The following is a 13,641-nucleotide window of genomic DNA, read 5'->3' on the forward strand; positions in this document are numbered from 1 at the left end:
AGAATGACCTAAGAAGACCATCTATAAAGTGGTCAAACGAGATTTATATGTAAACGGTTTCTTTATAAACATAATATATGATAGAACCTCGATGACATTGTTTGATTCATGTAGTCGAACCCACCTAGTAGAACAAGACTTTATTATTGTTGTATATATTAATTTAGCTATACAATTGATTTTGTTTATCGCTAAAACCGTGTCAATCGCTATTCTAAAAATTTCTTATAATCAAAGAACCGATCCAACAAATTAAAAAATTATATAAAATTAAATGGACAAAATCCTCAAATCACTCCTCACCTCAAATATATATAGCTATAAACATATGGGGCTTTTGTCCAAGCATGGTCTCTTACTTCTGCTTGAAGTTTTTTTCTCCATATTCCCCAAACAAATAATACCCTATACCCACAACTTGGAGAATTTTGAAGCATCAAAGAGAAAAAGAAAATGATCAAAGCATATGTCATATGGTCTACGCATAATCATAACGGAGAAGAAAATAATATTTAAAATAAAGCAAATTTTATTTTTCTCTTCTAGGGTACAAGCCAAAAGAAGAATTTTTTGGGCTTCCTTTTGATTATATTTATTAATACATATTTATTATTTCTTTAACGAATACATCTTTGTGTATAGTATATATACGTCAATGTTTTCCTTTTCAAAGTTATCGTGATTATGGGTCAAAATTTATTTTTGCCTTTAATTTTTCTAACTCCTTTTCCTTTTTTCTGATTGGGGCCTCACTAACAAAGTTGTCTCATCTACTTTGAGGAGGATCAAAAGTACCTCAAATAAGCCCCTCTTAGAGTGGTCCATTATTTATATATATATTTTTTAAAGGATCATTTATTTTGTTCCTACCCCAAGGCATTGTAATCATTTCATTGAAAAACAAATATAATTCACAAAACATGCACATATCATATTTTTGTGGATTATGACGTTCAAGCATTACCTTTTTTATCACATTCTGATTGGCTTCATATCTAAAGGAATCATAATAATTAAGGTAAAGTTATTGTTTAATTGGTCATCATTTTTTTTATTGTATTTTATATATAGAGAGAGTTCAAAATACAACATAATTAAATTGTGAATGTTAAACTAGCCTAGGCTTTGTCCATTTCTGGTTTCATATTTTATATTTTATTTTCGTGTCTTTGATACATGTTATATTGAGTTTTAGGGTGTTAATGTATAATTATTATTTATATGTTTCTATCTGATAGTTTAGATTTTAAAGAATAAATAATTTTATAATATGATATTAAAATTTTTATAATTAAAAAATCTAATATTTATTTCTTATTTTCTCAAAAATTAATTTAAGATAACACAGACAAAAGAAAAAAAAAATGCAAATTAAAGATTTACTCAAATCCCAAAAAAAAAAAAAAAAAAAAAACACAACAACGATAAAAAAGAATAATCTTGCGTAAAGGTGCATAAATGATTTCATGATATGGATATATATCTATCGATTTGAATATTAGCATTCACCTACATGTGTTATTTCATTAAAGGATTAGATTAAGACTTAATTAGTAAATTAATCTCTCAAACATATATACACACGTAAATACACCAGTTTAGTATCGGGAAAGTTTATAACATCAACTTTGTCCCTAGCCAACATATATATTTTACATATTATTTTAGTTTTTTTTTAATATAACTTTAATTTAATTACAAAAATATATACATCACAGTCCTTTTTTTGTTTTTACTAAAGATAGAGAAATTTAAACCCGTAACTTCTTCGGTAAATATAAGGAGACTATGTCATTTGAGTTATAATTTATTGATACATCATAATCGTTTAGTCATTATAAAGTATTAACGAATATCTATTTTTTATGTTATTTTTTTCTACAATTTTATTTGTTTGTGAATATTAATTTTTTTTTATTTTTTTGTCCTGATTTTTGGATATTATATTTATTTCTCTATTAAATAAAATACCACTATTATTTAAAAAAAATATTAAAAAATATCATGCATTTTTTTAGGAACTAATTAAATTGAAAAATTTTAGAGTTTGAATTGATATCATAAGTCTTTCGGTGACTAAAATAGCTTATATTAGTTTCACTTTTTGAAGAACGAATTGTTAATTTACTTTTAAATTAGTTGGTTCGTCGTTCTCTAAATCTTTTCTGGTAAATTAAAAAAATTAAATAGGTTCATATATTTAAAAAATTTGTAATTGAAACTCTAAATTATAATAGTATGAATATATAATTGAGTCCCTAACAACACATTCATCAAGTCTCGGATGCATAGATCTAATCAAGGACAGACCTAGGTAAAAAAAAGGGGAAATAATTGTCCTCACTAAAAATTTGGAAACAAATCAATAAGTACATATATAGATCAATATATTTTGTTCTGATTATTATATTATCTTTGTCTCTATTAAAATTTATATTAAAAGAAATTTTATTATTAATTATTAAGTTTAATATGAAACAATATTTATCTTATTATAAGTATTAAAACTAAAAATAAATAAATAAACAAATTTAACATTAATAAATATTGATTATATATTTTTTAAAACTAACCAAATAATTAATTACTAAGCTAAAATTTAATTTTCTAAACATAAGTGAAATTATTAGTTTTTTTCTCAAAAATTAGGTAAGATAAAAAAAATATTTATTTATTAATTAATATTTTTTAAATTGGAAATATATCAAAATAATTAAATTTAAAAAAATATATAAAATATAATATTTAATTATTTTAAAATAAAAAAAAACAATTTTAATTAATTTTTTATTATTTTAAATTAATATGCTTTTTTATTTTTATATTATAGTTTTTTTGGTACTTATATATATGATTTTAGTTTCAAATATAAATAGGTCCATTTTTAGCAAAATCGATTTTAGTATATTTTTATCCCCATAACTAAAATTTTTTGCATTCCTCACTGGATCTATTTACATATACATTGCTCTTCTCCAAATCTTAAAACTACTAGGGTTTTCAATTTCAAAAATTCATCAAATTTCATTTTTCATAAGACTTTAAGAGTGTGTATAGATGGCCAATGAGTTATAACTCAAATGACATAGTCTCTCCATACTCTTCTAAAAGGTCGCGAGTTCAAGTCTTCTTGTCTTTGGTTAAAAAAAAGTGTGTATAAATGACATATTCTAGAAAAGTAATGTAATATTTTGAGAAAATTTAAAATTTTATCCTTAAAAATATTATGTTTCAATATTTAGCGGAAAAGGTTTTCAAATTTTATTAAATTTAAAAGAAGTTTCAACTACTAATAAAAATATAGGATTTCAATTTCCACATATATAGGAAGAAATTTCAATTTCTTCTCTTCATCTCACTTAGCTTTCACAATGCGTTGCGTTATATGCATCGATCAACATTTAAAATTAAGAAATAATAAAATTAACTATACATACAATAGTTAGAAATATAATGATTCATATACTTTTTCTTATACGTTTAAATTTTTGAGAGAAATAATTTCATGACAAAAATTAAATATTAAACGATATCTTGTAAAATATTTAGAAGAAAAAAAAAATAAAATTAAATTAATTGGTTGCAAAGAAAGGACGAAAGGTAGTGATGATCATAGGAAAAGAAGGATGAAGGGTCAAGTCTTATTGGAATTTATTCGGAGGGGCAATCGCGTCATTTACACATAAATAGAAACGGTCTCAACATACCGCCGCAAATTAAGGCATACAATTTTCTCCTACCTTGATGAAATATATCTGCATCTATTTTGAGTCCATGTCCATGGAGCTGAGTTTGACTTTAAAGATTATATTTTCCTTTTCCTATATAATTAAATTCAACTGTAAAGTTTTTCTTATCAATAAAGAGACCTGTTACACATACAAGTATTTTTGGTATACAAGTTTATACAAGTTAATCCTAACTTAATAAAATTCATTTTTATAATGTAAGAAAGAAGAAGAAAAATTTTGAATTATACAAAACTTATCAATATATATACACAAAAATTTTTTAAACAATATAATATAAATAACTTGTATAAACTAAATAACTTGTATGTGAAGAATAATTCATCAATAAACTATTTATTTATCGTTATCTTTGAAAATATTGAATAGATTTGGGAGTTTCCTAACTTCAAATGGTGACGGTCTTGACTTAGGTCTTTCATGTGGGAGAAAAAAAAAATTATTCTAATTCAATGAGTCTGATGTGGTTATTTGTCCTTATGCATGGAATTATCAACATAAGTGTTTATCATCCTGAATTTAACTATTTTTTTTTATTAAAAATAGAAGGACTCGAAATCGCAATCTCTTATGTGATTAATTTATTTAAATGATGTATATCTCATAAAAAAAATAAAAATATTTTAAAAATAATTTTTGTTACAAAAATTGATCTTCTAGCTCCAAGTTCAATCATAAAAAAAAATTAATGTAAAAATATACCTAAATTTATGAAAATAATTGAAGAGTTTGTGATCCAAATATTAATTTGCAATATCTTCATTTTGATTGATAGTAGTTCCTAAATCTTTTTTTAACTAAAGTCACCTTAGTTACTATTTATATTTAGATATGACTCCAATTATACTCTAAAACTCAAATAAAATAGAATGTCCAATTTATTTTTAGAGAAAGTCTAGGGGGTCAACAAATTTTGTGGTTTTTAGCCATCAATTAGTCATCAATGATGTTTTTAATGGTGTAGAATCATTCAATTTCCTTTTAATGGTTAAATGCTGGCCAGAATTTAACAAAAGTGCTAACCCCCTAGCACTCCTCTTATTTTTATTAGGTCCAAATCAAAATAATAATGAATTATTCTATTTAATATTTAAACAATAAATAAAATCATTCATATATAAATCATATATAAAATAGCTAATGTAATTATAATTAATTATATATATGTATTAATCTACAAAATAAATTTAGAATTATAATTTTTTAACATCTTTTATTAGAATATATTTAGAATATTATATATATAATATCTAAGTATATTTTGAACTAATATTATATTTTTTATTTAGTTTAATATTAAATTAACTTCATCATTATAATTATATTATATTCTTAGCCTATATATAAATAAGCAACTCGCATCAAACATTCATCATAACACATATAATACAACAACAACAAAGTTTATTCATAAGTTATTATCATGAACTCTAACATCTTTAATTAAAAAACAACTATACATTATCTTAACCAATTTTAATTTATGTTACTAATAAGAATGTTGTAGTTATAATGTATTAGCATTAATAACTAATAAGGATAACCATCTAATTTAAACTTTAAATAACATAGATATATATTTAAAAGAATGTATATACTTTGATCATCAGATAATTATAAAAAAAAAAAGAGAAATAAATAAAGAAAATTAGGAAAAAGAGATGGTGATTCGAGGCAAGGGAGACAGAGCTGTCCCTACTGTATTGAAATATGAATGCAAAAGAAGAATATCACATATGGTAACATATTCTTGCGTGTTGCCTTGTTTGGTCTCCTTTACATATGGTCATGGCACACTATATCATGCTATGCTTCCACAACTATATCTGCCAACCCTCTTTCTTTATATTAATTCATAAACACTAATTATTTTTAATTAACCTAAGATTCTTGGGATTACAACCTGTTCATATATATAATGCATCACAATTAATTATATAAGTAGACAATAAAAATATTAAACAATATGAACAATGGATATATCGGATATTCAATTCACTAAGTGTGCTATTTTAATATTAAGATTTAGGTGAGTAATTTATTTGGAGTGTAGTGTGTTTTACTTGAATTGGACCAATTTTAGATCTCATTATTCATATTATTCAAAAAAGTCATTGATTACCTAGCATAACCCTTAATTAATTATCTGTAATGCATAAACATTGACATAAATACAGATCAGAATATGATACAATACAGAACACGTGAATACACAAAATTTAAAATTTTATAAGATGCAAGAACACGGTATATATATAAAATATAAAGTATATAAAATAAATTTTTAACTATTTTTAATATTTTTTTAAATTATATAAAATATTTTAAATATTTTTTAATAAATAAAAATATATTATTTCTAAATTCATTTTAAGCATTCATATTAAGAATAAGGTTAGATATGTTGACACGTGATAGTATTTAAGTATATTCAAGCGTATATGAAAAATAATTTTTTATTTTTTATTAAGACATAGTTAAATACAACAAATACGTATATCAAACGAGTGTCAATAAATGTCATGTCCAAAATGTGTTTGAGACACGAATACGATAATTTAGCTAAGTATCCGTAGTTTATAGCTAATTATAATGTGTAAGACTCTAGGCTACTTTTCCTATACACCTAATTGATTACATATATATAAATTATTCTAAAGTGATGATATATAATATATAAAGGTGCATGTACATGCATGGTTTATAGAATACATACCCTACGTACTTTATAATGATATTTAGGCACCTTATTTAATTTGGAAGAAGGAGTTAAGTAGGTTTGATTAGATTGTATGTTGTACGTAGATGATATATTATTATTCTTGAATGAAAATGATGGTAAGTGATGATGATGAATGTGGATCGCACGTATGTGTGTAATGAGAATGCAGGGCATATTGGGGATATGGGGGTGGTTTTGGGATGGTGACTTACCATAAAAGCACAAATGCCACACAAAATAAAGATGATGTTGAGAGATACAAAAACATACCCTCTTTTAGAGAGAGAAAGAAAGAAATGTGAAATGTGAAGTGGTAGGGTTATTGGTCTCCACATACAACAAATTAAAGGGTGGGGATATTGATTGTCAATAAATGCTTTTCTTACAGTAGCTTAGCTTCCTCTCTCTTCAATTCTTAATTACGTACATACATACCCCACACATGCCCATCAACACACTTTTCAATTATTCTATTAAACAAAAGTACACCAATATCGTACTAATTTTCCCCTAGTTTAAATCAAACTTCAATTAGTTGAATAATTAGTTCAATTGTTTGTTTAATTAATAAATATTAAAATTTAAATTTTAAATTATATATATAATAATTTGTTAATTAATAATAAACTTTTAAATAAAATTTAAATTTATGACAAATTAATTTTTATTTATTAAATTAGAGAATATCATAAAAAAATAAATTTTATGGTATTTATTTTTATTTAATTTATTTTTTATAGTTAATTTTAAATATTTAAAATTATTTACTTTTATATTTTTGAATTAAATATTAATTTTTATTTTTTTTGACAAATTAAATACTATTTTTTAAATACCGTAACAATTACCATATAAAAAACCAAAAAATTCACACGTTATTTTTATTAAGAATAAATATAAAAAATTAATTTTTAATTAATCAATATGAGTTAAATTTTTATTATAATTTTTTTAAATTTTATTTTGCATAAGATTTAGGATTAAATTAGAATTTAGAGTTTACAATTTAAAATTTAGAGAAAAGGACAAATCGATCACTAACTTTTTAGTCCGGGAACATTTAAGTCCTTGAACATATAAAATAGTAACACACATATCGCTCATTTATTATTTGGATAGATCTGAATTTTACAAGGGGATTAGATACACGGTATATAACTATATATATAATGTAGTCAAAATAAATAACAGCAGTGCTGAAAGGTCGTATCCTAAGGGCGTGTTTGTGTGTGCATACTATAGGGGGCATCACTATATATGTTGGCACTCACCCCAACCAAACACAAACTTGGGCTCCACACACTCATTATCCTTCATACATATACATGTACATCAAAAATATTATTTATGTACTAAAATTAACTATTATATATTTATATATAAATATATATTATTTAATTTATTTTTATTATATATTCTATATTAATAATTAATTTTAATAATTGATTTTAATTTACAGTTAAAATGATTATTGCATATACATTATATACCTTTTTTGCAGACATCTTTCACATACACTATTTTGGGGACCGTTTTCATTATATCAACATATGTGAATGTGAGTGATATCATTACCCATCCTACATACCTATGTTCTGTATGACTTTTTCCTACACATATCTTTCTTCTTTCTTTTTAACAATTACTTGTTTCATTTATTACAATATTGTTAATTAAATAATTATTTCTATTAAAACTAGTACTTTCAATGATTTTGTGAATACTATATGTTCAATGATGCATGGATTTATTAGGCTTTTAATAAATATATACAAGAAAAAAATATTGAGTATCCAACATTTTTTTATTATAGTGATATGATTTTAAATATTTTATTTTAATTCTTTATTTATTATTTATGAAAAAAGCTAATGATATCATCATTTAGTTTGGAATTTTCCAATGAAAGAAAGCAAAGATGTATCTGAAAATGGTATAGGTTCCTTCTATCAAGAAACACATCCTTAGCTTCTCCACTATGACACTATCCAAAGCAAATATATAAAAGAGAATAAGGGATCTAATGAGCAAAAAGCTGACGTGTGTATATATATATATAATCAAAAAGCCAATATTTATATCCAAATTAAATCACCCTCGCCTCATTTTGTTGGATATGCAAATTCTGTGTGTGTTGTGCATGGATATGGAGGTAGATGGTGTTAGACATGAATGTGGGATAATTTTTTTTGAACCATAAAATAAAGAAATTGGACTGTCCAATTTCTTTGTTAAAAAAGTTATGAACACAAATCGGATGGTCCGATTTGTGTGGCAGAAAAAATTGGAGGGTCTGATTTGTACTTTTAAAAAAATTTTTATTTTGAAAACAAAAATCGGATGGTCGGATTTCATTATTAATTTTTTTAATTGTTTAAAATACAAATTGGACAGTCCGATTTGTGTAATGCAATTTTTTTTTTATTTTTTAAACACAAATCGGAGGGTTCGATTTGCTCTTAACACTACAACTGCGTAAAGCACCCATATACTCTATAACTGTGTCCTACACCATTCCTCTTTCCATATCTAAATTAAAAAGTGCAATTGATCATATACTATAAAAAATTCAAATATTTTAGTAATTTTAATTTTTAATTTTAATTAATATATTATATATAATTTTTATAATTAAAATTCTTCCTATATATATTATATATACTTCTTTCCCATATCCATTCTTTTTTCTTTTCTTTGGCATATAAAATTTAGAAACTTTGACATTGATCCTCTAAATAAAAGTTAAAACATATACTAAAAGGGATCATGTTGACAAGAGAATTTACTTTTACTATGTCAACTTAATTTTCTAAGTATTATTAATTAAGAGCAAGAGTTAATTATTTGTAACATTTTGGTTAATCAATAGCATGCATCATATTAAGGATTATGCAGTTCTTTTTCTTTCTTTTTTTCTCCCCAAAGAGTAGACTTTTCACTTTCCAGCAACAATTCAAACCTAAGTGTTGATGGCATTTGGAAATTAAAGTTTATTTGCTACTACAATCACCACTTTATCTGAATGTGTCTTTGACGGTTTCATCCACTCATATTTTGACACATTTAACTGGTGAATACGTACCATGAGGATCTTCAGGGAAGAAAGCTGAGTAGTTATCATTTATCAATGCCAATAAAATCTAATGTCATTGCCCCACACCTATCTATTTCATCTCCATGCACATGCATATCCATATCCATATATTCATACAATTCTGGATTTTTAGTTTATTTCAAAGACCCAAAATAAAAAAAGCTTCATGAATCATGACCCTTTTAATTTTTCCGTTGGGAAACAGGATAATAATAAATTTCATGAATAGTATTGTTCAGGTAATAATTAACATCCACACAAAATTGTTATTATTATATGTTTAATTGTTTAATCACATCTGCTTGTTTTGATAAACATTCACACGGTCAATACAAAAAATAGTTATTCATAATTGGATATACGTATAAAATTATTTTATACACTGACAATATATTAAAATTAAATTTATTTTAAAAAATAAATCATAAATATTTATATAATATAGTTTGACACGCGATATAAATTGAAGCAACAAACATAGAGTACAAAGAGTGTACGTTGTACAACTGCTACAATAATGCACATATGTACAGGATTACTGGGATCACAGAAAGTTTGAAGTTTGGACGCACATTTAATTTGATGATAAAATATATGAATAAAATATACGGTAAACCTAGCTGTCAATCTACGGCAGAATGATGAACCCACATTATATCATCCTATGAACAAAAAACATGAAAACAAATTAATTCAAATATAAATAACTACTACTTAGATTGCTTTATCATATATATATGATCATTATTTAGGCATATAATCAATTAGCTAGTGTGAGTTATATGCTTTTGCCAAAGATAGAAATCATCATATCATGCCTTGTATAATATAATAATAATCAGCAACTTAATATATATAAGAGGAGGGTCTAGAGCCAAGAAATTAAAGGGAACAAAGAAAAAAAGAGAAGGGAGCTAGGGCCTTATATATATGATTAATTGATAATATATATGTCTGTGTGATATGTTTTTTTTTAATCCAAAATCTACATATAACCAACATCTTTACTAAAAAATTAATCTATGAAACTAAAGCATATATATATATATGAATGATTTTATGCTTAATACTAATGAATTAACTAATGTTCCATCAGAAAGGAATAAGAAATTGGAACATTTATATATATATTAGTTCTGAAATTGGAAGGCATCATGATCATGACCATATATATATATATATAATTAATAAATTAATCCCCAATAATATATGATTAATTCACATATATAATAAAAAGTAATTATTGGGTGGATTCATGATCTTGCTCTACTTCAGAAGCAGGATCATCATCTTCTTCAAAACCATCAATGCCATAAGCTGCATGGCCAGAGCCAAAAGCTTTAATGTGATCCTTAAGGGATCTCTTGTGCTTGAAATCAGAACCACAAATACAATACCAAAGCTTGCCACAGTTCTTCTCATGGGTTCTCCAATCACCCCTAACAGCAAAGGCCTTGCCACATTTCCTGCACATGAAAGGCTTAATCCCATGCTTCCTCTTGTAATGTGTTTGCAGTGTTCTAAAGTCCTTCAATGGCTTTGATCTTGGGTGGTCAATGTTGTTCCTACACCCTGGTGCACAACAATAGCATGGTAACCTTAACATCCCTGTTGGTTGAGTTCCCCTTAGAGATTCTGGTCCTTTTCTATATTGCGATCCATGCCCCCACATATGCATCTGATTTTACAATTCAAATACTACTACTTATTAATTAATTAGGATCATAAACAAAACAAATTCAACTAACATACATGAAGAACTCAAATGGACATATATAATTAGTTTCTTTTCTTTTTCTAGGAATATAATTATATGTATATTGAAGGAGGTTCATTAGTAGGATCCAAAAGATTTGTTTGAAAAAGGGAGGATATGTGTTTCGTACAAATTATAATGAGTATGTTGTTGTTTCCAAGTTTGTATGAAACATGTGTATCTGCAATGGAAAAAGGAGAAGGGGTGATGAGATTATTGGAGCGAATTGAAGAAGGAAGAATTGAAAGAAAGATGAGAGAGGTATACATATACACATACACATACACATACATACATATATATAGATAGTTATGTATGTGTTTATGGATTAAGAGAAAAGGAAGGAAAGGGCTACACTATACAAAGAGAAACTATGAATTATGAAGTAGTTGTGTGACATCATTGATTTTATCTGATCTGGAAGAAGAAGAAGAAGAAGAAGAATAGTAAGGAATGAAGTAAAGTAGTGCAGAAGCTAAGGAAGCGATCCAGCCATGCAAAAAATGAAAGGTGAAATTGAAGTGAAGAAAGAGAAAAATAAAGAAATTGATGTGAAGTACCTGCATGTTGTTGTATCTGTTGAAGGTTTTGCAGCAAACAGGGCAAGAAAACTGGGTAGGACCAATCAGAATCTGAGATGGGGTTGGGATCCAGTACTGTCCCTTGTTCACCTTGTTCCCCGTCGAACCACCGCCTCCGGAATCCTCGCCTCCTCCGCCGTGCTCCTTCTCGGAGAGCACGGATGCCATCTCCGCAGCGCTAGGGCTAGGAAGCCCTATGTGCAGTGCAACCGTCACAGTAGTAGCATCAGCAGCATCCGCATCAGCATCAGCATCGTCAGGGTCGGCGTCGTCTTCTTCGTCGAAATCCATGGAAGTGGTGCTGCAAGAAGGGTGGTGGTTGGTGTCGGGCCTTGCGGGACTGAGAGTGAGAAGCGGAAGCTCTTCCCTGAGAGGAGGGGAAGGAGGTGAAGTAGTAGATGAGGAGGAATAAGAGAAAGGTGCAGAAGCAGTAGTAGTGTGATGGTGGTGGTAATAATAAGGGAAATAACGGTGGTTGAATTGGAAAAAGGGCGGTGGTGCTGGTGTTGGAGGTGAGGAGAAGGAAGAAGAGGAAGAAGAAGAGGAAGAGGAGAAGAAGAGATTGGAGTAAGAAGAGTTGTTGTTAGCCATGGATGGATGAATAAAGAAGGAGGAAGAAAGAAAGTAAAAGGGAACAGTTGAGTGGGAATGCTTTTATAGAGAGAGAGAGAGAGAGAAGAGATTGCGGTGATGATTGTGAAGAGTGTGAGAAGCGTGAACCTGGCATACCCAGCAATGAGCCATCCAACCACCACGGACTAAACGGGACAAACTGGGATATCAAAACCCACCTTTTTCATTTTCTATTCTTTTTTAAATTACATCTATGCCACACCAATATCATTTTTTATACATGCCAACCAAATATTATTATTTTTAACTTATTATTTATACATCTTCAAAAATTTTATATAAAAAAATATATAATTTATAGTTATATTTATTAAAATTTGTATATATAAATTGTATCTATATTTTTTAAAATATACACATATAAATTAATTAAATTTATTTATGTTAGTCAAATAATAATAAAAAATACTAAAAATTGTTATCTTTTTTATACTACGTATTTACAGAAAAAATTATTTATGTTATTATAAATATATTTAATTAATTATTTATCTTAATTTAATAAAATTTATTCATTGAAGATAATTTAATATTTGTGTTAGTCAAATAATAACAAAAAATACTAAAAATTGTTATCTTTTGAGAATTTCTTTTTTTATACTACGTATTTACAAAAAAAAATTAATTAATTATTTCTCTTATTCTATTTGATTATTTTTCAATAAACTATTTAATAATTATTCTGATAATAATTCGTTTATTCGTTAGTTAATGTGTTTTGTATTAACAAAAATTTTCGTAAATAATAACTTCAGATTAATTAATATATTTTTAGAATAAGTTATTTTATGATAAATTAAATGTTAATTAATTAATAAAGCATAAAAATAGATAAATAAATATATATCTAATATATTATTATTAGATCAGGGTAAAGTAAGAATGGCAAATAAATTAACTTTTTTATGGATAAATTTATATGCATTTACACAATTTCTACATGCTCGCTAAGCATATTTTCTTATCGTTATCAATCATTTAAAAAACCTAACATACATATATTAAAAATTTTCATCCAGCTTTAGCATTTCTTTTCTCTCCTCTTTCTTCTTTCTTCTTTTCACTCTAAGGCCAGTTTGGAAAAATAATTTAATTAAACTACTTTT

At 26.1% G+C, this 13,641-nt stretch overlaps 1 protein-coding gene across 1 annotated transcript; it reads right to left on the reverse strand.

Moving 5' to 3' along the window:
* Positions 1-10,668: 10,668 nt before the first annotated feature.
* Positions 10,669-12,656, reverse strand: LOC112758534 (zinc finger protein WIP2). Its single transcript, XM_025807235.3, has 2 exons — positions 11,882-12,656; positions 10,669-11,243 (listed from the first exon to the last, which is right to left on the reverse strand). The coding sequence occupies exons 1-2, from the start codon at positions 12,491-12,493 to the stop codon at positions 10,806-10,808; spliced, it is 1,050 nt and encodes a 349-aa protein (XP_025663020.1). The 5' UTR covers positions 12,494-12,656; the 3' UTR covers positions 10,669-10,805.
* Between the last annotated feature and the right edge of the window lie 985 nt (positions 12,657-13,641).

The sequence above is a fragment of the Arachis hypogaea genome, chromosome 16 (assembly GCF_003086295.3).
Source record: "Arachis hypogaea cultivar Tifrunner chromosome 16, arahy.Tifrunner.gnm2.J5K5, whole genome shotgun sequence".
NCBI classification, from domain to species: domain Eukaryota; kingdom Viridiplantae; phylum Streptophyta; class Magnoliopsida; order Fabales; family Fabaceae; genus Arachis; species Arachis hypogaea.

Bases quoted from the DNA above. Each gene is read 5' to 3' on its own strand.
- LOC112758534 (XM_025807235.3), bottom strand. From the start codon at position 12,493: ATGGCTAACAACAACTCTTCTTACTCCAATCTCTTCTTCTCCTCTTCC. The intron at 11,244-11,881 runs GTACTTCACATC...TTGTAAAATCAG, and splicing joins ACAGATACAACAACATGCAG to ATGCATATGTGGGGGCATGG.